Raw genomic sequence first — 24,315 nt, forward strand, 5'->3', positions numbered from 1 at the left:
TAGTTAAATAACAAGAGTTCAGTACATGGAAAAGACATACAGTGAGTCTCAAACCCCATTGTTTCCTCCTTATATAAATCTCATTTGTTTAAACAACCTCCGAAGAACAGGCGAATCTCAACATAACACCGACTGTTACGTAACAGTCGGGGTGTACGCCCCAATATTTGCATAATGCCAGCCCATGTTCCCAACATTATGAAAGGGATTACACAAGGGCAGCCAGTTAACGTCTGGAGCTGCACACAGCCGAATCATCAGACTAGGTAAGCAAGAACAACAGCGAAAAATGGCAGATGGAGCAATAATAACTGACATAATCTATGATAGCATGATATTTTTACTGATATTTGTAAATTGTCTTTCTAAATGTTTCATTAGCATGTTGCTAATGTACTGTTAAATGAGGTTAAAGTTACCATCGTTTCTTACTGTATTCACGGAGACAAGAGCCGTCGCTATTTTCATTTTTTAAACACTTGCAGTCTGTATAATGCATAAACACAACTTCATTCTTTATAAATCTCTCCAACAGTGTAGCATTAGCCGTTAGCCACGGAGGACAGCCTCAAATTCACTCAGAATAAAACTTTAACATCCAAATAAATACTTTACTCACATAATTCGAAGCATGCATACAGCATGCATGCCGAACATCTTGTAAAGATCCATTTGAGGGTTATATTAGCTGTGTGAACTTTGTAAATGCGCTGTAATATAGTCGACAGCTCATGTGGCAGGGAGCACGCAATTTAAGGGGGCGGCGCCGAGTGTAAATCAGTGCATTGTTAATGATGCCCCAAAATAGGCAGTTAAAAAAATTAATTAAAAAAAATCTATGGGGTATTTTGAGCTGAAACTTCACAGACACATTCAGGAGACACCTTAGACTTATATTACATCTTGTGAAAAAGCATTCTTGGGCACCTTTAAGAGTAAAACATGTTTTGTAATATATTATTATAAAATATAAACTATTATATTATTAACTATTATTTATTTATATTTTCACTTAAACTTAAACTTCTATAACTTTTTTTTTATTTCACTTTCCTAATTTATTTCACTTCTAAAATAACTTGACAAGTGTCTTCTTTAAAACAAGACCAACCGTAGGTCTATATTCCAAAGCATTCTTGAATTACAACCATTGAAGTTTGGACAGTGCATTTTCATGTCTATGCAAAAAAAAAAGGGGTGACAGTTATTTAAATCTGTTTTACTCAAAATTTTGTTCCTGAAAATCAGAGCGATCAGCCGACTACAGATAACCATAACTTTTGTTACAGACAAGCTATGAAAGAAGTAAAAACAGATTTGGAAGTGGCTCAAATCCAACTTTCACATGATATTGAAACCTGTGATAGGTTTTCGCAGATCACATCACATATATATATATATATATATATATATATTGTATCTCCTGAATACCCATGTCTCACTGTGTTCCAGTGTGTTTGTTATTTTTGACTCATTGTTTAAGTTAACTGCTGCATCTAGATCCTGCCTCAACTCATGCTTGCTGCAACCACCAATGCTGACTATAATAAAATGCAGTCTGATTAAACACACAAACCTTCATTTCATATGAAGGAAGACTTTTGACTATCTTTATGTACCTTACAACAGTGTTTTTTTTAAATATTCATTGGCAAAATGTAAAAAAAAACCACACACAAAAAAACCCACAATTGGACGATTAATCAATAACCGTGGCAGGCCTATTTGAAACAACATGAAGGTCAGTAAATGATGACAGAATTTTCATTTTTGGGTGAACTATCCCTTTAAGCATCCTTGTACCTGTCTCCTCTGATCCCGAAAGAACTCCCCTGTGTTTTCAATGACCTGCTCGTCTGAAAGCTGTGAGTAGGGCTGCTCTTTGCAGAAGGTTAGCATCTCCCAAAGGGTAACGCCAAAAGCCCACACATCACTGGATGTGGTGAATTTCCCCTGTAAATGACACAAATCATCCTGTGTCAGACTTTTATAGACATAGAATCAGTTTTTACCAACAGTATGTATAAAAAATAAGTCATTAGAAATTTATTTGCAGACAGAAAATACAACTTTTTTTGTCAAGGTTGTGTGTGTCTGACCAGAAGAATGCTCTCCCAGGACATCCAGCGGATGGGCAGCACCGCTCTGCCCTGGATACGGTAGTAGTCTCCACTATATAGGTTCCTACTCATTCCGAAGTCTGCAATCTTGATGGTGTAGTTCTTCCCTACTAGGCAGTTGCGGGTGGCCAAGTCCCGATGCACAAAGTTGAGAGAAGATAGATACTTCATGCCTGAAGCGATCTGTGTGGCCATGTGGTGTATATTACTGTAGCTGAGACAGTTAAAACATAGAATGTGAATCATAACCTGGTTAAGATCACTACCTAATAATTCTACTCAGCAATGGAAAGTTGCTTGTGGACTCATCCTATTTCTGCAATTCCATACATTTCTTTTGTAATAATGTGTCCATCTTTCATAGGGATTTAAAGTCACAGTCCACCACTGTAATTGCACTTCCAATTTCCATTTCTGTACTTAAATGCAAATGAAGAAAAAAATTAGTATTAACCTGACTGTTGGAGCGTTGCTGAGGAGAGCGATCATGCCCTCGGGCTCATGGCGAGACAGGAACTGATTAAGGTCTCCGTTCTCCATATATTCGGTGATCATACACAGAGGGTCAGAGCTCATACACACCGCCAGCAGCCTGATGATGTTGGGGTCTTTCAATCGTGACATGATCTTTATCTCCTTCAAAAAATCATTCCTGTAAAGTATTGGAAAACAGAGCTATTGCAAATCGGCAGAGGCATGTTTATTTTAGATGTTACAGATGGAGGGATGGATGAATGAAAATTAGGACAAGTTAACCCAAAACCCTTCTGTGGAACAAAAACAACAACAAAAATTCTGTCATAAAACTAATAACAGCATATGGAATGTTTACATTTTAAATATTTTATATATATTTTTAAATACTAATATTAAAGTTTGTGTTATGGCTTTTGTATTTTGGTTTTTGCATGCATTTGATGTTCATTAGGATGCAGTATCAGTGTTTTGCTTTAATTTATGGAAGTCAAGATTGTGACATTTGGGCATGCAAACCTAGCATTTTTATTTGCATCCGCTCGAAGCATCTTAACAGCCACAAGCACTGTTTGGTTTTCAATGACATCGAAGGAGAAGTCCTCATCCATGAAATCTTGCATGCCTTCTGCTTCACACAAATGCACCTGGCAACACAACAGCAAAAACAGCCATTTAGTATATTCAGATATCATTTAAAGGATTAGTCCACTTTTAAATACATTTTTCCTGATAAATTTACTCACCCCCATGTCATCCAAGATGTTCATGTCTTTCTTTCGTCAGTCGAAAAGAAATGAAGGTTTTTGAGGAAAACATTCCAGGATTTTTCTCCTTACAGTGGATTTCAATGGCTACCAACAGATTGAAGGTCAAAATTACAGTTTCAGTGCAGCTTCAAGGGCTTTAAACGATACCAGATGAGTAATGAGGGTCTTATCTAGCGAATCGATAGGTCATTTTCGAAAAAAATACAACCGTTTATGCTTTATAAACAAAATATCGCATTGAATGTACTTTCCGCTTCCGCATTCTTCATAACGCTTACGCTGAACGTTCTATGCCTTCCCTATTCTACTTACGGAACGAACGCGGCGCCAGTTTCGTTTTTTCCCGTAACTTGAATAGGAAAGGCGTAGGACATTCAGCGTAAGCGTTATGAAGAATGCGGAAGCGGAAAGTACGTTCAAGGCGATATTTTGTTTATAAAGCATAAACGGTTGTATTTTTTTCAAAAATGACCGATCGATTCGCTAGATAAGACCCTTATTACTCGTCTGGTATCGTTTAAAGCCCTTGAAGCTGCACTGAAACTGTAATTTTGACTTTCAATCTGTTGGTAGCCATTGAAATCCACTGTAAGGAGAAAAATCCTGGAATGTTTTCCTCAAAAACCTTCATTTCTTTTCGACTGACGAAAGAAAGACATGAACATCTTGGGTGACATGGGGGTGAGTAAATTTATTAGGAAAAGTGTATTTAAAAGTGGACTAATCCTTTAATGATTTTGTAATGCTGTATGATTTTTTTTTAAAAGAAACTAATACTTTTTTTAGTGGTGACAGTTAAGACATTAGTGTTATGGAATATTTCTATTTCAGAAAAATGCTGTTATTTTGAACTTTCTATTCATCAAAGAATCCTGAAAACCTGACCCATGACACATGATTAAGAATAGAACAGGACATTTTTTCATAGACTGAGCTATACAATCTAAAAAAAAAAAATCATTCTTTCGAAAATATACAGACCTCTCCAAACTGCCCTTCTCCCAGCTTCTCTTTAAAGGTAAGTAGTTTCCGAGGAAATTCCTCCACAGCCACATCCTTCCCTGACAGCAGGTCCATGGTGAGGGCAGGCACGGCGTAGGTGTTGCCCCCAGTCACACCCTGGAGGTTGACTATGTCTGCCTCAGCATAATGTGGGACACCCTCTTGCACACTGACTGGAGGAGACTTGGAAGCTGTACTTGTTGATGCTGCAGAAAAATATAAATATATATGTATATGAAGAGTTTGGTTCCAAAACGCGATAAATGCCATTTTCAAAAAAATTGAGTTTCCGCCAAAATCAGTATTGTATCTGGTCGGTATTGCAAAGTCATTTATTAATTTTGTGCAAAATGCAATATCCGTCGTGTTATTCTGTCATGTTTTATCCTTTTCTTTCCAAAACGCGACAAATGCCAGTGTCCTTTTTCTGTAGAACGCGATATATCCGCTCTCAACCAATCACATCGCACCATTCCACCCACTGTAAACATTAAAGGCTTTTTTAAAAACCCGTTTTTAATACCAATGTACTCGGCAAATGTGTGTATTTATTTTAACAAATAATTTATAACATTAAAGCGGAACTCAGTAAGATTTGCGAAGCTCCCCCTACAGGTTCCTTCAGTGAATCACACTGTCGTAAATACTCCAAGCGCAGCTCTGGACTACAACGACTACAAAGCTCAACAGCACAGTAGTTTTGCAAATACAGTACAAGAAATCTCGATGGAGGTGGGTAATTTTCGAAATTGTCTTATAAAGTCATAATATATACATTGTTTTTGAATTACCGTAAAGCATTCACTCTCTCATGAACGTGAACATGAGGCGAGATTGTGTCGGGTCGGCGAAGCTCAACTTGCAAGTGCTGTTTTCTGGCGTAGACGTGCCAGAGGGGGTTAGTGCTCGCCTCAAACACACCACTACAAGTCAATTAAGGACTTAGAAAACTATTTATGAAGGTAAAAAAAGTTACTTAGTTCTGCTTTAACAAGATGACCCGTTGAATTCATTTTGAGAGCGACGGCTGAATGTTTTTTTAGTAAAATGCCTGTATATAAGATAAATATTGGCAAATTTTAGACTCTATCATATATGTGAATCAACTTACTTTGTTGTGTATTTTTAATTTGAAAAATAACTTTTATATTGATGGATTAATTGCATTTTGAAAAAAAAAAGTGTTGTGGATTTATTGCATTTTGGGAAAAAAAAAAATGTTTTTATAATAAACTTTTTAAAATCAAAATGTAGATTTGAATTTTTAATGTTTTTATAACCAAAAGATGCTATGTGAAAGTTTGAAACAGAAAATAGTGGTTTTCATCTTGCCACTTTTTTGGTAAAGAAAACACATTTTTACTCAAATTAATCAAAATGGAGTTATTGCGTTTTGGAACCAAACTCTTCATATATACATTTTATTTTTATTTTTTTATTATTGCCCTGCTTATATATTCCAAACATCGCTTCTAGAACTCACCAGTATCCTCGGATGTTTGGGAAAACTCCGGCAGTTTGCGGACCAGACGAGAGGGCTCTTGGTAGTCGGGTCCCAGAGGGAAGATGCGCTCATAGGTGGAGTTGGACTCCTGCTCACTGGGCACTGAGGAGGGGCTGTTGTTGTTGTTATAGGTGAAGGTCTCACTCTGTATTGACAGACTAGCAGTTAGTTCATCGTCCAGCATCCTCCGAGACACCTGGAATGAAGGATGTTTAGTGAAGAATGCTAAAAAAAAGTCTAAAATATTTACTAGTAGTTGGATGTATTATGCATCTATGAAATCATATTCACAATCCACTTACGCATGCCTTTTTAAATTCATTTAAACACTGCAAAATAGCATCACACTGTTTCAGGGGCCATGCAGAAAGACTACAATAACAGTTTGTCATAATCATCATCCTTGTTTATTACATTAAGGTCTGGTGCAGAATGGAAGTTTGTATGCAAGTTCATGTGGGAACATTCTGAGAAAAAGACATCATTTAAAGTCAGAATTGTACACATAATTAGACACTTACACTACTGCTCAAAAGTTTGGACAAAAATACAGTAAATCAATAATATTGTGAAATTGTATTGCAATTTCTCTATAGATCTCTTTTCTATTTTAATATATTTTCAGGATGAATAGAAAGCTTAAAAACAGCATTTATTTGAAATATAAATATTTTATGTGTTCTTCTTTTGTGTGTTCAATTTAATGTGTCCTTGCTGAATAAAAGCACTGATTTCTTAAAAATAAATCTTATTGACTCCAAACTTTTAAAAGGTAGTGTAGGTCATTTTAGAAGTCTTTTTAATCACATTTTAAAGAATCTACATGGTTTAAATATTAGATTTATTTAATTCTATCTCACCTTCTCAAGCATCTTTTGCCACACTTGTCTCCATAATATAATAACAATAATGGCCACTAAGATGAAGATGATGGCGACCAAGCAGCCAATCAAGATCCGAGTGTTGCTGTCATCTACTTTGTGGGTGGGGTCATCCTCTAAGAAAGAGGTAAAGAGAAAGATAACCTGTAAAGTGGAAACCTGTAAAGTGTCCTTGAGCTATGGAAAGGTGCTATATAAATTAAACTTATATTATTATTGATGAAATTACACTCCAGAAAAGATGAATGAAGTTTATCCAAATGGCACAGAAACTGCTGGTTCTCAACATATGACTGAATTAGGAGCAGTGGGGAATCTGACCTGGCTGATTGCTGGTGGGAGGACCGGGCTTGGGGGGAGCCAGAGTTGTGTTGTACATGGCTGTATCTGAAATCAGGGTGTTAAAACAGTCATTTATACAATGACTGTGCCTGTGTACGAAACGATTTTGAACAAGCAGATTTGCATGGTCATTTACTAACCTGACTGGAAGGTGATTTCACTGAACATCATCCAGATGTCAGAAAAGTAGTACTGGCATTTAATAGCACTGGCCATGTGATTGTAGAGTGAGACGGTGACGAAGCGGGCACTGGGGTTGACATCGTCCATCACAGGGCTGAACGATATAGGTGTGGCCTCCCAGTCCGACTCTGAGCGGAAATAACACACCACCTTCTGAAAGGTCTTTACCCTTTGGGAGAACATGTTGTTGCAGTGCACCTGAATCAATTAGGATTAAAAGGGAGAGAGAATGAATACAAAAGCATTATGATATGGGTGTCATTTAGGAAGAGTTGGGTAATTTAAACCTTTTATCCTTAATCCTTACAATAAGCTTAATTATATTTAAGTTTCAGCAATTACATAGATTGCACCTTTAACAACACCCTCTTACGTTTGCTTTCCCAGAAAGTTTATATGACAGAACAGGAAAGAATTAGCGGTGTAGGACATGACAGACTTTATACCTTCATGGTGGTGAAGTTGCGGGTACGGTCAAACTCAAACATGATCTCAACATAACCATTGGGAAAGCTCTCGTTGGTCCAGCCGACATAGTCATAACCAGGCCATACGTTGTACACGTGACTGTGTTTGAAGTCATCGAGACCACACATGCCATCCGTTAGCTGCCCAAGTCCTTCTGTCATACTACAGAGGAGAATAAACCCAGAGGAGAATAATGTGTTTACTTTTGTGTGTGTGTGTGTGTATATATGCACACACATTAAATTGATCAAAAGTGAGAGTGAAGACTTTCACATTTTTGATCAATTTACACAAACCCCAAAAATATTTGTTTCAAATAAATTCTGCTTTGCCATCACAAGAATAAAATACATTTTAAGTAAGCAATAAGGTACTCGAAGCTGTGCTGTGTCGTGAACAAGTCACGGCTGAAGGGCGTTGTTAAGCATGACTTGACGCAGAGTGCCTGCAACCCCTTCAGCCGTGACTTATTTACGATACAGCACTAGCTTCGAGTGCCTTATTGCTTTTATAAAATGGTTACCACACAATACAAATATTAAAGCCAAAATATGTACTTTCATGAAGTAAACTTTTACTAAAAGCCTTCCTTCCGCCAGAAAAAATAGTCCCTGACCGTGAACAGCAACAGAAGTTACATTATTACGCCATTAGATGGCGGCAAAGACTGCCTTTATGAGTGTGTCAGTTAGTAGTGAAAACTTTTACATTGAAAAGACTGAATTGTTGTGAAGACGGAACAAGACGCAACTGTCAAATGCTTTGACTAGCGCTGTCAGTCACAGGAAAACCCCTTAACTGTTAAAAGGACAAGATAAGACATTTAAACAGATTTTTTATTATGAACACTGGACTGACCTGAAGGAAAATGTTAAATCTGAATGCAACTCGCTCACTCTATCTCTTTCTCACAATACTCCTCTACATAATACAGTAAGCTTCAGTGAACTATATCAATTGAGAACATACAGTTTACGTTGCTAAGAGTGGTTGCTAAGGGTGTTGTGTAGTGATAGACAGAACCATTAGGTGAAGCTGTCATAGCCGTGTTTTATCATGAATAAAACACAGCTATTGACCAATCAGAATCAAGGACATGAGCTAACTGTTTTATAAGTTTAAAATATGTAATGTTTGTAATATGTAGTAAAATTGAAAAAATTCATAATAAAAAAAATAATTATTATTATCAAGTCTCTTGCATATTGCATTTATTGCCCTGACTAAAATTGTGTGATGGATGTTGGCATATTGCTCTGTTTATATCATTTCACCACTAGATGGCGGCATTCTATAAGCCTGTATCTTAATTTTTCCCAGCAATGACACTTGTCACTCTTGTGATAGTCTCATGACTATGAATATGTGGATTTCTACTTGGCGGTTTTCTGCCAGCTCTGTCATACACACACAAGAAGGTAAACACACTTTGCACTGTGTCATGGAAGGTATTGTTCAGGGAGCAATGAGTCAATTTCTCCTGTGAACATTGTGAAACCACTGTGACTCTCTCCGGTCCTGGCGCCTTGCTGTCGCATAGCAACCAAGCAATAACAGGCCAGTTAAGCCTGTCCTTATTGTGTAACTGATTTGGGATCAAATTTTCCCTGTGCCAGGCATCAGGTAAACCGGTCAATACAAACCATACTGACTCTGAATCAGTCGTCAGCGGAGATATATTGACATTTAGTCATAGGTTTAACTTTGTACAACATATACTGTACGTTAAATAAAGTCAAAACTAAACTCATTTTACTATACATTCAAACTTCTCTAAAGGATTATGTTTTGGTGTATCCTGTATCTTCCTCATTTATTCTCAAGCGTATGAATAGTGTACTGACCTGTAACTCATGGCGCCATCATACACAGAGTCATTGAGATAAATATACTGTCCATTGAGAGTCATCTGCTGGCCAAGTGGAGAATTATATGACACCAAGCCATCTAGAAACAGCCACAGGAGAACAATGTCAACTCATTTTTCTTTTGTCAGGTGTCCCAAATTGGAAATGTTCAAGGATGTTCTGTGCTACTGAAGGACATTAGAGTTGTCATTACAAAATGATAAAAATCTTTTTTCATTGCATTTACAATTTCCCTAACAGCAGTGAGAGAGAGAGAGAGAGAGAGAGAGAGAGAGAGATTGTGATTTCAATTTCAATATCATATATACTCTTTAAAAAATAAAAGTTCCAAAAATGGGTTTTCGCAGTGGTGCCAGAGAAGAACCATTTTTGTGCCACTGAAGAATCTTTCAGTGAAATTGTTTCTTGGTGTAAAGTACATTTTAGTAATCTAAAGAACATGTGTGACATACATAAATGTAAATGTGTTAGATTATCTGTTTGCTAGTGTACTCGTAAACATTGCCTAAATTAATTTTTAACAGATTTAAAATGTAAAATTTATAGTTGTTCTATTCCAGTAAAATAGACCAAAAAATGATGACTCATGTTGCACCACCCAAACTTCCAGTTTCATTAGGAAATACCTCAACACAGGACAGAAAACCACATCAAGCTATTTAAAGGTGCAATATGTAAGATTTCGGTCCGTTAGAGGTCACTAGAGGTCACTAGAGGTCTATTCAAAACAAAGGCGTAAAGTTAGCTTGATGACAGCAAGTTTGAGCGCGTAATCTTGGGACATGTGGTCTTCACATCACAGCCGGTGGAAATAATCGGGATAGGACTCATAAAGAAATCATGTTCATGGATGTGATTATTAACATTAATGTAGTATTAAAGGTGCCCTCGAATGAAAAATTGAATTTATCTTGGCATAGTTGAATAACAAGAGTTCAGTACAACTCCAGTACAAAGAGTCTCAAACTCCATTGTTTCCTCCTTCTTATATAAATCTCATTTGTTTAAAGGACCTCCGAAGAACAGGCGAATCTCAACATAACACCGACTGTTACGTAACAGGCGGGGTGTACGCCCCCAATATTTGCATATGCCAGCCCATGTTCCCAACATTTTGAAAGGCATTACACAAGGGCAGCCAGTATTAACGTCTGGAGCAGCACAGCTGAATCATCAGACTAGGTAAGCAAGCAAGAACAATAGCGAAAAATGGCAGATGGAGCGATAATAACTGACATGATATCATGATATTTTTAGTGATATTTATAAACTGTCTTTCTAAATGTTTCATTAGCATGTTGCTAATGTACTGTTAAATGTGGTTAAAGTTACCATCGTTTCTTACTGTATTCACGGAGACAAGAGCCGTCGCTATTGTCATTTTTAAACACTTGCAGTCTGTATAATTCATAAACACAACTTCATTCTTTATAAATCTCTCCAACAGTGTAGCATTAGCCGTTAGCCACGGATCACAGACTCAAATTAATTCAGAATCAAATGTAAACAATATAACAGTATACAATACTCACATAATCCGACGCATGCATGACGAACACTTTGTAAAGATCCATTTGAGGGTTATATTAGCTGTGTAAACTTTGTTTAGGCACTGTTTAAGGCAAGTGGGCGGGGAGCGTCAGCATTTAAAGGGGCCGCACAACATAAATCGGCTCATATTTAATAATGCCCCAAAATAGGCAGGTAAAAAAATTAATAAAAAAAAATCTATGGGGTATTTTGAGCTGGAACTTCACAGACACATTCAGGGGACACCTTAGACTTATATTACGTCTTGTAAAAAAAACGTTCGATGGCACCTTTAAGCAGAGCAGGACTGAGTCTGTGGGAGCGGAACGAGGCCGCTGGAGCGATTGTTAATGAAAGACGAGCACGACACACGCCTCACGAGCAGCGGAACTTTTATTATGCCACAGTCGCCAGCGTTGCTTCCGTGTTTCCGGTCATGAGTATGAGGTAACACAGCTCTGTTTATTATTAGATACATTTGAGAGTGTTGTTATAACGTTACTCTGTGCGTTCGCTCGACGGCTGCTGTGAGACACTGTTACACACTGCAGTAAGATAGATCGATTTTATAATATCATATTAATTGCTGGATGGCTTGTGTTGATAAATGGCATGCAATTAATTTTAAAACATACTGTATGATGGAGAAAATGCTGTATTACTGTTACTAAAAATAAATCTGCATCTGATTATGCTATGTTAGCTACTTCACAAAATAGTGTTTTTCTCTGAGGCATGGTAAAGCATGATACTCGCGGAAAATCAAGAAAATTTGATTTAAACAATAAGACTAAACGCGTTGAGCTATAGAACAACAATTAGTTTTCTATCTATAAACGTAACCAAACAGTTGTTGTTCCCTTGCTCATTAAAACATGTAATATATTAAAGCGTCTGTGGTGTTTCCATGGTTTTTACAAAATAAAACCAGAAACCGAGGGTAACGCGGGTATGACGCAATTGACAGGCGACTCGCTCACATGTCCCAGAGCCTTGGTAAAAATAGCAATTTTCTCACGATTTACAAATAGTTGGAAACATTTGGGATATTGTAAGTACTAGAGTGAACAAAATATATAACACTGGCCTAGTGGTTTTTGGATATTTTACTGCAAAAATCTGACATATTGCACCTTTAATTGACCTTTAATTAAACAGCGTCCTTTAAAAGTACAGTAAGCGATTTCTGAGAAATGCTGTTGGAAGTGGATTAGACAGAGCACCACAACACATTTGTATCCAATCAGCAGTAGGGGGCGTATACAATCATGATGGGGGAGGAGAGAGTGAGCAAGAGGGAGATTTGAAGAAAGACTGTACAAAAAGAGATGGCTGAGAGACATTACAAAAGAGAAAAGGTCAGAGGAATATCACTGGAAAAAGAAGGGTTATGATCAGGCAAGAGCTTTAGGACCCGCGTTAATATTAGAAAAGCTTTCCAGCGCTGGAGAGACCTAGAAGCGGGAAGGCCTGAAAATGTATGCTCTATACGTGGGTAAAATTTGATTGCTATGTTTAACAGAACCAAGATATGCTGCCTGTTGTTGTAATGTTTTAGTAACAGGACAGTTTTGAGTGTCATTTGTCTGGAGCTGGTGTGCTGCTGGTGACTAACATCAAACTCTTCCTTTTATATACTCCTGTGTACTGTATGTTTATTTTTTGTTCTTCCTTGTCATTTGTTCGTCATCTTCACTTTATTTTAAGCGAAGCTTTTTTTGCTTCACTTGACTGTGTTTGTTTGGGTTGATTTCAAATATCAACAGTGTTTCTCAGAAATCTCTCACTGCACCTTTAAAGGGATATTTCACCCAAAAATGAACCAGTGAAACACAAAAGAAGATATTTTAAAGAGCATTGGAGGCCAAACAACGTTAGACAGTTGTCAGACTTACCCAGCCACTCACAGCCATACAGTTCCACGCGCATGCAAACGTTCATTGAGTGATCGATGACGGGCATGAAGCGGACAAAACGTGCAATGATGGGTGGCTCCAAGTCCTTCAGCACAATGTCATATGCATTTCTGTTCCCCTCAATCACCTTCACAACAAAAAAACGTACATTTAGATTTTCCAGTGACATACACATGGTCAAAAGTATGTGGATGCTTGTTTAACATTTAATTTAATAATCATGAGCATTAATAGGGAGTTGGTCCTCTCTAACAGTTGCACTTCTGGCACAGCTTTGCTGGAATTTGCTCTCATTTAGACACTGTTATCAGTGAGGTCAGGCACAGATGTTAGGCGACAGGGCCTGGCTCACAGCTGACGTTCCAATTAATCCCAGAAGTGTCTAATTTGGTTCAGATCTCCACACCAGATTCAGAAAACCTTTTTTTATGGACTTTGCTATGTACAGATGTACTGGAACAGGAAGGTCATGTCCCATCCTGAAAAGGGTCATCTATGGAAACTGCATTGGTGTACAGTACGCTTGATTTTATGCACCTGTTAGTAATAGGTGTAGCAGAAAAAGTCAAACATGTTGAATGGTGCCCACATAGTTTTTTACCTCTACATCGCAATAACTATTCACATATTCTAGCTACATCACATTCAAATGTGACTAGTGAGTTTTTATGTTGTGTTCTTTGGACCTAAATTTAATTCGCAATCATTAATCATTCGCATCCACTAATAAAATGGCATAAATAACTATTGTGATAATCATTATTAATAATATATTCATAACATTATTAATATAATATAATATAATATAATATAATATAATATAATATAATATAATATAATATAATATAATATAATATAATATAATATAATATAATATAATATAATATAATATATCTATTACTAGTAATAGCTAATTACCCCAGTCTTCAGTGTCACATGATCCTTCAGAAATCATTGTAATATGCTGACCTGGTGCACAAGAAATATTTCTTATTTTTATAAATGTTAAGATTTTTGCAAACCCATTACACATTTTTCAGGATTCTTTGATTAATATAAAGTTCAAAACAACAGCATTTATTTGAAAAATTAATAATGTATTTTGTAACATTATAATAATATAATATAATATGTAATATAATACACATGTGTTATTATTTTGCTGAAAGAAAACAATAATTAATAAATGTATCTAAATTAATTTAATTAATATATGCATTAAAATAAAATTAAATGATAAAATTAAAAATATAATAATAAATAAAATTAATAAAAAAATAATAAAATTAAATAATAAAATAAAAAATATAATAATAAATAAAATTAATAAAAAAATAATAAAATTAAATAATAAAATACAATTAAGTTCATGAATTAAAAAAAAAAAAAGCATTACAATATTCCTAAATGTTATCAGTCAAAAACAGGTAATATTGGTCAATTTCTATATTATTCATGAAGTTGTCTCCTTATAATGAAAAGATGTAATTAACAATAATATTTAATCAGTTGAATAAGATGATACATGTAAATGAGTTCTTTATTATAGCACAGAGAGCAGTGTATCAGTGCGTACCTCTTTGCCCTGCCTGTTGCGCCAGGAGATCCAACGGCTGCCATCGCGGCTATATTTGATCTTGTAGGTCTGGGCAAACTCATTACCAATGCCCCCTGCGTGACGTCCCTGAGTGCCCACCAGAGTGATGAAGTGCAGAGAACGGAGGTCAATCTGCAGGAACTCGTTCATATTCTCAGGTTCTCCAGCTATCTCAGGGCACCACGCACCATCTCCTTCCTCACAGTCCAGCCTAAGACACAAAGAAAAATGCACTTAAACATCTGTTTAAACTACAGCAATCTCTCCGGGTCTTTGGTCTCTGGGCCGCATCATAAATTAGTCTAAAATGTTTCATTTTGGGAGAAGGGGAATGTGTTGGGAACACTTAAAATCAGTGAAAATGCAGAAGCAATATATGGAGGAAGCATAATTACATCATTTTAGTGAGGCTAAGAAGAGACCACACACAGTTCCCCGGATGTGGTTTGATCCCACTAAGATAACCTGCACTAGAACTCACGGAAAACACGGTGTGTGTGTGTGTGTGTGTGTGTGTGTTTGTGTTTGAGTGTGTGTGTGCTCATACCTGCCATACTTTGCTGCTGTCGAGTCAGACCACTGACTGGAAGCTGAGATGTCTTCATCTAAGATCTGACCTCTGGACATTCCTAACGGGGACCGACACACACCTGTAAAAAAAGTAGTTAGTGTTTATATGCCCACCAACTTTTTTTAATCCAAATTACACTCATCTTGTGGATATGAATCTAAAAAACTCGTATGCATGACAATACTTAAAGGGATAGTTCACCCAAAAATGACCATTTACTCACCCTCAAGTTGTTCCAAACCTGTATGAATTTCCTTTTTCTGCTAAACACAAAAGAAGATATTTTGAAGAATAATAATTTGAACAGTTGATGGGCCCCATTGATTTCCATAGTTTTTTTTTTCTTTTTCTCCATACTATTGAAGTCAACTTGAGGGTGAGTATATGATGACTTTTCATTTTTTGGTGAACTATCACTTTAACTTTCATAAAGCATTTTTTTTTAAATTCCTATTTCCTATGCATTTCAGTGGCTTCCCCGTATTTGCCTACATGAACATTTGATGGTTACTAAAATGTAAACAATTTTTTTTAGCACTTGACTTATGAATAATATAGTAGATAATACAGATTGATTCACTCCATGAGAGAAATGGACAGAAATGCAAAGATTTTGGCTGAGATATATACAATGTTTTAGTAATAAAATATTTATTATTAATTATTTATTTTATAAAAATTAATTATTATTAAATTAATTATTTTATCACGGTATTTTACATTCTATTTTGAATGTACAGAACATACTAATTTTTTTTTTTTAAAGGTGTCAAAAGGTGGACAAGAATAAATTAAGTCAATTTTTTAAACATGCTAAAATGTACTTATTTATAGTTAAATTTGCCATGTGAGAAGGGATGGGTCTTGAAGAACTCCTGTGTAAAGAGAAGAATGTAGGGCTTTAGACCACCACCGATTGATTAAACAGTATATTTTAGAAACATTATTTTATATTTTGATTGCAAAATCAAATAATACTGTCAGAGCAAAAGAGGATATATAAACTCTTAATCTCTCATAATATCTCTCTCTTTGAGTGTCTGTGTGAAGATCCGGACAAAAAAAAAAAAAGTGTACAAGGACACTCCTATTCCAAGTGGCCCCTCCATTTCAACAAAATAGGCTTTGTGATCCTGCCAGCAATAGCAAGGATAGTGGTGAAGGACTTTTTGTCTCTCTTTTCATTTTTTTTTTCTCTCTCTCCTCCAAATGTTTGCTTAAAAGTCAAGATGGGGGAAACCTCAGAGGCTTGGTTTTGGCAATGACAAGCTGATATAATCCAAAACGAGCCGAATCCCCCAACAAAAAGCTCTTCCAGATGTAACAGAACGGCATCCTCCTCCCCCATCACTCTCTCTCTTTCTTTAACACACATTTGCAGTCATGCTCAAAAACAGACATATATACTTTAACACGCTAAGACTGGGCAATATAGAGAATGTTCACAATATAACAATATATTTTATTTTTGAGGCAATATCAAATTAGGCAATATTTAATATTGTGTATATTTTAATGCACTTTTCATATATTAAATGGTAATATGCAAAATGTAAATTTTGTTTTGTTATTAATTTATTAAAATAAATTATTTTTAATGTATTAAAATGTTTATTTTAAATGTTTTTTTTTTTTAAATATATAAGTAGGTAATTATATATTTACTATATTTACTATAATTTTAGCTGTATCATTCAGCCCAAATATTCACACACAAAAAGAGAAAGAGCATGTGCTTTCATAGTTCAGGGCAGAGTTTTCATAGCTTTGTGAACGCAGGCAAAGCAGTGTTAGACAATTGACACGAGAGCGCCACATAGATAAAATGTCTTTCAGACTTAGGGCCAACTTTGTGTGTTAACAGATGATCTCACAAGGTCACAATAAGAAAAAGCATGACATGGTAGTAAAATAATACGCAAAAACGAACATAAGATGAAATGTATTCTCAACAAACTGATTTTGTGATTAATATTAATTAATAGCTTAAGAAAATAAATTTGTACCGTTCATACATTCACAGAACTGTGTATTTACTCTCTGTTTTTCTACTCTCCAAGAGTGGACGATTATAGCCTCAGTATCAGATGGAGTAAACATTCAGTTACTGAGTCTAAAAATATTCCTCACTTCAGAAAGGTGGAAAAATACTCATGTTGTGTGAAGAAACTGTGGCTTTTGGTCTTTCCTCTCTCTCTTTCTCTTATGGGCCACTCTGGTCTTGTGCAGTAATTCATTGGTCCGAGTGGCGCTTATTTCCCCCTCCTGCCAGCCAGTTTTTTCCATCTTTAATCGTTGTGAATGGCACATTTGTTCCTCCATGTTTGCCGTCTAACTGCAGGGTCCAAAACCTTGCACACACACATGTATACTAACATGCAGACACTTAAAAAAGAAGAGGCACTTACATTTTTTCTTTTCTTTCTTATTTTTTCTTTTTTCTTTTTTTTTTTACAGTAGAAAAAAGTAAGTCTATAACTCAAAGTGGAAAAAAGCAGAGAGTAGGATGGTATAACTACAGTCTTCGGGAATTTTAAACAGAGGAAAGTTGGCAGAGGAGATCTCATAGCTACTGAGTTCAGCAACACACTTTTCCAGAAGTAGGAAAAAAATGCAGCTTTATTTCCAGCGGAAATATAACAGAGCAAAACTGATATTTAAAGAGGTTACAGCATCTCTCTCCTGGAAAGAACGGAAATTCACCACCTTCGTGGAAAGCAACAATTTATACAATTGATCGGAAACACTGTCATTAACCTCTGTCTCTAACACTAAGGTCAACTAGCTGAATATCGAAACGATCAAACTGTAAATGTGAGAAAGACTGCTGCCGTGAATTATGAGCTGCAGAAACAAATATCTGAAAAACACACAGAGCCTTGGAGCAAAAAAAAAAAGAAAAAGAAAAAAGGAGTAAGAAATAGAAGCTGTTTCAATATACTTTCCTGTTGTCAAAATGTCTGGTATGTTCAAGCCACAGACTCCAGTCTGATTGTTGAATCCATTGTAAACAATCATGCTTGCGCTCCTGCTACATTCAATAATAAACTCAAAGCAAGGTCACATCCTCACACAGAGCTCACACGCAGTTCAATGAGGTTTGAGTGATGGACTCTATCCCGTTACATTTCACCACTCCTTTAGCATGGTGTTCTTTCCTTTCTAACCACCAACCTGTAAAAAAAATCGAAACTGAAGAATTTCTAAGTGTCTGTGATGAGAAGTAATAATATTCAGCAGCAATTATGGGATACCATGATATATCGCTACGGCAGTGTTTCAAAGTACTGTAGTGTATTGATCCAAACTGTAAAGCACAGCCCAAAAAAAGAAAGAAAGAAAAAAAGAGCAAACACACACAAGACAAAAACAACAATATGCAAATGGTAATGAATGGTGGGCATGTCGTGATAATTATTTCCAACATGCCATTATAAATCTGTAAGTCATGAATTAATGAATCAAATGAAACTTCTTGTAGCCTATTTTAGGACCATTAAAGATATTTTGCATTGTGACATATTTTCATATGTCACAATGCAAAATATTCATTTTCAAAAAAAGAAAAAAGAAAAAAAGGTGAGCATGTCATGATAATTATTTCCACCATGTCATTATAAATTTGTATTTCAGTATGAAGTGTACAAGAAACTTGTCATTTCTCGAGAACATGGTAAAATTAATATGTATTAAAGGGCACCTATTATGCCTCCTTTTACTCTGGTGTCCCCAGAGTGTGTATGTGAAGTTTTAGCTCAAAATACCCCACAGATCATCTTTTATAGCATGTTAAAATTGCCACTTTTTGGGGGTGACCAAAAATGCGCCGTTTTAGTGCATGTCCCTTTAAATGCAAATGAGCTGCTACTCCAGAAATCACTATAAGAGAGCTTAATAAAACACAGTGCAAGAAGTGTGCATTAAAATATTATCCATAAACTTCTCTTTCTCTCCCTTGCATTATCATCAACATACACAGCAAATTACACAAATTACAAACAAATATATACAACCCTTATGCCTTTTTTGGGGGTGCTTAATAAACTGGTAAGCTTTATAATGGTAAATCAACTCCGATGAACTGTAATAAAGTGCTCTCCCTTTCATTACTGCCATATCCAGTATCGCTCTGGAGACTGTAAGCTGGATCATGAACAGTTCGTAATGATCCATCCTTGAGTAACAATTTTTTGGCAAAACCTGTATTTTGTATTGTCCCTTTGTATTGACATTCGTTCACAAATGCAGACATAAATGAATTTAGGTATATGGGGGCAAAATCCATTCAAAAATAAAAATTATCCACTGAGACTTCAGCGGCTCTGATGTCAGGAGTACATGGAGACTGTTATGTTCACTCTCACATCCAACAACAAAACACTTCGACTGCTTACGAGACATTCTTGTCGCTACAGCTGCTCCAGTCTGGACGAAATGGCAGACTTTGCACAACTCGCTCAGGGCGGGGTCTATGCAAATACGGCAGAGTATGTCAGCAGTCATTGGTGTCACTTTGCCCAGAATCTGCAAACGGCTTGTTCTGAGACACTGCTCATGATTTATAGGAATAAAAAAATATAAAAAATAGGGTTATAGTGTGGTTGTGTACACACACTGCAACACACATTTATGTTCAAACACCATGTAAAAGTGAATTTTGCATAATAGGTGTCTTTAAAGTTATTTCACACAGGAACCCTTCATGAATGAAGACTTTCTTGAGACTCAATTCTCAAGATCATGTTTCTGGAAGGAAGGAAGAAAGGAAGGATGGAATGAATGAATGAATAAATAAATAAATAATCAAGAAAATGCAGCAAGAAAATTATAATGCAACTATAATGCACTGCATAGAGGTGTGTTTTGTTTTCATTTATGTTTAATTATTTTCAATGATAATGTCTTATGTATAAACACTTAAGCTATGTAAATTATTTAAATATTGTAGTTTTTTTCACATTATATAAGAATGAGATTTATTTTTTGCTTTAATTGGCATGAAAATAATGTCACAAATTAAAATCTTAATGTTCCTAATAATAGGCTTAATTTTTCTTATGTAAAACAAAACATTTCTTTCCTTATTTCTTTCTTTTGATTCTGGGGTGAAAATGCTTGGCAGGGCCCCTCACGGCTCCTTCACCCACTTCTCTCTGATACTTTTAAACCGGAAAGTAACAATCCAGAGCGTTCAGACAGCAACAGAACAGCTGAGTGTAATTCTGTTATTTTTGCTTGTACCACAAGCCGTCTAAAGGCTTGAAAACAATTCAGACTCCCTTTACATAAACCACACAGAAGGATTTTTAACAAAGCATTTTACATATTCCATGTTTGCTTTGAAACAAGCCAAAACATTACTTTGTAGTTCGACCAAGCAAAGCGACAATTAAACCATCTGGATGGACTGGTATCCTCCTCTATGATACATTAAAGCACAATATGTCTTTAAAATAAACCACTGAAGAACATTATGCACCTAAAACTACTCTCTATGTGTTTTAAAACACAATGCATTTTCAATGTTAGGCTTAAATGTCATGCCTAAGGCCTTAATTTGTTAAAATATGGCAGAGCAACTGACACAAGATCAGTGGAAGGAAGCAATGTCACCCTAGGTAATCAAACTGCTTCATAAAGGAACACAGCCCAATATAGTACAAGAGCACAGTGTGGTTTTCATCCTGGGGGATCCCAGAAGAAACTGTCTCTAGCCATGGTGGTATTAGCTGCTTTCCAGACTTATGCTTTAGTCTCTACTGTACGGCTGCTCACCATGAGCTGGCTTCTGGTTTCCTTGTAAAATATAATTGAACCTCACATTGACATCACACTTTCCTCCCCACAAACCACCCATGCTAGAAAGAAAAGGCTAGAGTTGAAAGACACAGATAAAAGAGAAGAAGTCATGAGAACCAGGATGGAATTTGGGCATCTTCCAGACCTTATTCAGACCTCAATATATTTGACTGATCACAACTACAGTACAAGGCTGCTAGTTTTAAACCTAGTAAAAAAAAAACCATTGCAATTTGCAGCAAACTGACTTTCAGAAAAACTTAAATTCATGGACAATAAAATCGGATATTGTGACCACATGCTGTTAGTGGTCCCACAACAACTGATTTCCATAGTGACTTGTCTCATAAATTTTCTCATAAATAAAGTTTTTGAGTTTAACCCCAGAGCAAATTTATGTCACCAATGTCTGCACTACTGTAGCTGTTCAATTAATATAATATTGTAGACTAGTAGTTAAGATTTGGGCCTGAGTTCCTACAAACTCTGAAATTCATGAGTTATCATCATTGTAAGCCATTAAACTCCAGGTAACAAGTCGCTTTGGATAAGATGATCAGTTAAATGGCTAAACTGTACATAATACAGCTTGAGTCATTTAATCTCATTTTATACAATGAAAAAACATAACTACCTGGATTTACTTGAGACTTGACAGCTCCTGATAGGTAAAGGAGAATAAGGAGCGGAAAGAGCATCTTCCAAAGTTGCTTCATCTCAGGCGGAGACGGGACTATCATTCCTGGAGAATGAGACACACGGTTAGAAAAAACTCATGACTTCATTTCACCACAGACATCCAGGAACTGCTCTAAAGTGATTTCTCTAAGATTTAGAGACTGGGAATCAAGAGGACTCAACTGTACCTCAACAACCCTTGAGCAGATTTCAGCCAAGGCTTCGGCCACATGACAGTATTTATTTATGACGTTCCAAACTTGTATGACTTTCTTTCTTCTGTGTAACACAAAGAAGATATTTTGAAGAAATATGTTCTACATCAATCAAAGCCAAAATATTCTACAAAATATCTTCTTTTGTGTTACACAGAAGAAAGAAAGTCATTCAAGTTTGGAACGGCAATAGGGTGCTTTTCAACACATGATTTTGCTGCCCAAATGCACATCTCAATGGCTGGTCTTCAATCCTTTCATTCAGTTTTTATTCTCCCATTAGGCACTGAGCCATGACACAAGTTTAATGGGAAAACAGGTTGTTGTTATTTTGAGGCAATGGTTTTAATTTGGTCAATAAAGATACAATAATTGCCTGCAGGGCATAATGGAATTTCCATATAATCATTATACTGACGTGAGAACAGCAACAGCTGCTGAGAAAACTTCACAAGGCATTGTGGCTAGAGTTGAAAAAATTTACAAAGTCTCTGAGTTCAAAGAGAAAATACTTGCTCTCTGGATTTACTTCAAGTACTGACCATCAAAACTTTTATGAAGTCTGCTTTGTACATATAATTTTGAGCAAACAAAGACACAATTAAACTAGCCAGCACATCTTAACATTCATATTTTCATTAATTCAGTATGCAGATGCTTCTGTTTATGTATGCAATAAAAAGTTTAGAAAAAAAAAAAAAAACAGAACATTACAAAAATCCTGTTCTTAATTTGTATCTTTGTCTTGTAAAAACTTCACTGAGAAGCAAAACGGCATGATATACTTATGACATACCTGTGACCTATGAGATGTAGATAATACTATTAAACATTCAAAACACAGTTGACTACCTTTTTGCAAAAAAATGTAATTCATTGTATTCAATGTGCACTTCTAGTGTACTTTAAACCTTAACAGTATTATTATGAAATTATATATAAAGATGTACTTAAGTTCTATTTAAGTTGACCAAAAAGCATTCTAAAGTTCAGGTAACTGCATTTAATATAAATCTAATTTAATAACACATCTTGCAATTACATGCAATTAAGTGTCTGAAAACATTACATTCAGTTTGTACTTAAATATATTCTTTTAAATTATTATTTATTATCCATAATTAGTACTCTTTTTAAAAGTATGCTAAAGTGTATTTCTTTTTCACAAGGTTACTTTTTATAGTTTATGTATTTATGTGTGTATCTAATCACATTTATGTATTTGTTACAGGTTGCTGTGTAGACTCAGGGCATACAAGGGAAGATAATCAACAGAACAGGTGTGTAACTCAATTGGAAACCATGGAAACAAACAAGAAACTAGAACTCAGGCAAACAGGAACAGGGGAACCCAAACTAAAACACAAGCTTCTGAAATCGTGTTTTAAAGTGCAAGTTTTTGAAAACGATACCGTTATCGTCCATGTAAAAAACAAAAAACACAATTTTGTGAAAATAGTGACGTCATGTGCATGCAAATTTCATGTTCAGTCTATAGGTGCGTTATGCTTCTTTACAAAGTTTCTTTACAACTAGTGGCCTGGCAGCATAATACAGCATTTTTGTTGTTTTCGCAGATCCCTGTGAATGGGGATCGTTTTGACAACATTGTCGCCTGCAAAGGAAAAACTTTTCAGTTTTTAGTACATTGTTCTCATGTAAACATACCCTAAAACACAATGAAACCAAACATAACCCATACAGTATTTTATACAGACCCGATTCCAAAAAAGTTGGGACACTGTACAAACTGTGAATAAAAAAGGAATGCAATAATTTACAAATCTCATAAACTAAATATTTTATTCACAATAGAATATAGATAACATATAAAATGTTGAAAGTGAGACATTTTGAAATGTCATGCCAAATATTGGCTCAAATATTGGCTCATTCTGAGAGCTACACATTCCAAAAGAGTTGGGACAGGTAGCAATAAGAGGCCAGAAAAGTTAAATATACATATAAGGAACAGCTGGAGGACTAATTTGCAACTTATTAGGTCAAATGGCAACATGATTGGGTATAAAAAGAGCCTCTCAGAGTGGCAGTGTCTCTCAAAAGTCAAGATGGGCAGAGGATCACCAATTCCCCTAATGCTACGGTGAAAAATAGTGGAGCAATATCAGAAAGGAGTTTCTCAGAGAAAAATTGCAAAGAGTTTGAAGTTATCATCATTACAGTGCATAATATCATCCAAAGATTCAGAGAATCTGGAACAATCTCTGTGCGTAAAGGTCAAGGCTGGAAAACCACACTGGATACCCGTGATCTTCGGGCCCTTAGACAGCACTGCATCACATACAGGAATGCTACTGTAATGGAAATCACAACATGGGCTCGGGAATACTTCCAGAAAACATTGTCGGTGAACACAATCCACCGTGCCATTCGCCG

The 24,315-nt window shown here is 35.9% G+C and overlaps 1 protein-coding gene across 6 annotated transcripts in view; it reads right to left on the minus strand.

The window, feature by feature from the left end:
• The window catches only part of ddr2a (discoidin domain receptor tyrosine kinase 2a), a 43,104-nt gene that overhangs the window by 4,857 nt on the left and 13,932 nt on the right, over window positions 1-24,315 (minus strand). The window contains exons 1-16 of one of the 6 annotated variants that reach the window (XM_048200052.1): window positions 21,660-21,767; window positions 17,357-18,400; window positions 15,203-15,305; window positions 14,635-14,866; window positions 13,038-13,185; window positions 9,589-9,691; window positions 7,723-7,906; window positions 7,234-7,474; window positions 7,073-7,138; window positions 6,731-6,867; window positions 5,850-6,066; window positions 4,346-4,572; window positions 3,114-3,241; window positions 2,575-2,772; window positions 2,100-2,334; window positions 1,804-1,953 (exon numbers count right to left, since the gene is read on the minus strand). In XM_048200052.1, the coding sequence (XP_048056009.1) occupies window positions 1,804-1,953; window positions 2,100-2,334; window positions 2,575-2,772; window positions 3,114-3,241; window positions 4,346-4,572; window positions 5,850-6,066; window positions 6,731-6,867; window positions 7,073-7,138; window positions 7,234-7,474; window positions 7,723-7,906; window positions 9,589-9,691; window positions 13,038-13,185; window positions 14,635-14,866; window positions 15,203-15,282 (2,346 nt within the window). In that variant the 5' untranslated portion in view covers window positions 15,283-15,305; window positions 17,357-18,400; window positions 21,660-21,767. Of the gene's footprint in view, window positions 1-1,803; window positions 1,954-2,099; window positions 2,335-2,574; window positions 2,773-3,113; window positions 3,242-4,345; window positions 4,573-5,849; window positions 6,067-6,730; window positions 6,868-7,072; window positions 7,139-7,233; window positions 7,475-7,722; window positions 7,907-9,588; window positions 9,692-13,037; window positions 13,186-14,634; window positions 14,867-15,202; window positions 15,306-17,356; window positions 18,401-21,659; window positions 21,768-24,315 lie in introns of those variants that run through there. The other 5 variants (XM_048200051.1, XM_048200049.1, XM_048200050.1 and 2 more) reach the window with 5 other exon arrangements.

Source organism: Megalobrama amblycephala, linkage group LG8, assembly GCF_018812025.1.
Source record: "Megalobrama amblycephala isolate DHTTF-2021 linkage group LG8, ASM1881202v1, whole genome shotgun sequence".
Taxonomy (NCBI): Eukaryota; Metazoa; Chordata; class Actinopteri; order Cypriniformes; family Xenocyprididae; genus Megalobrama; species Megalobrama amblycephala.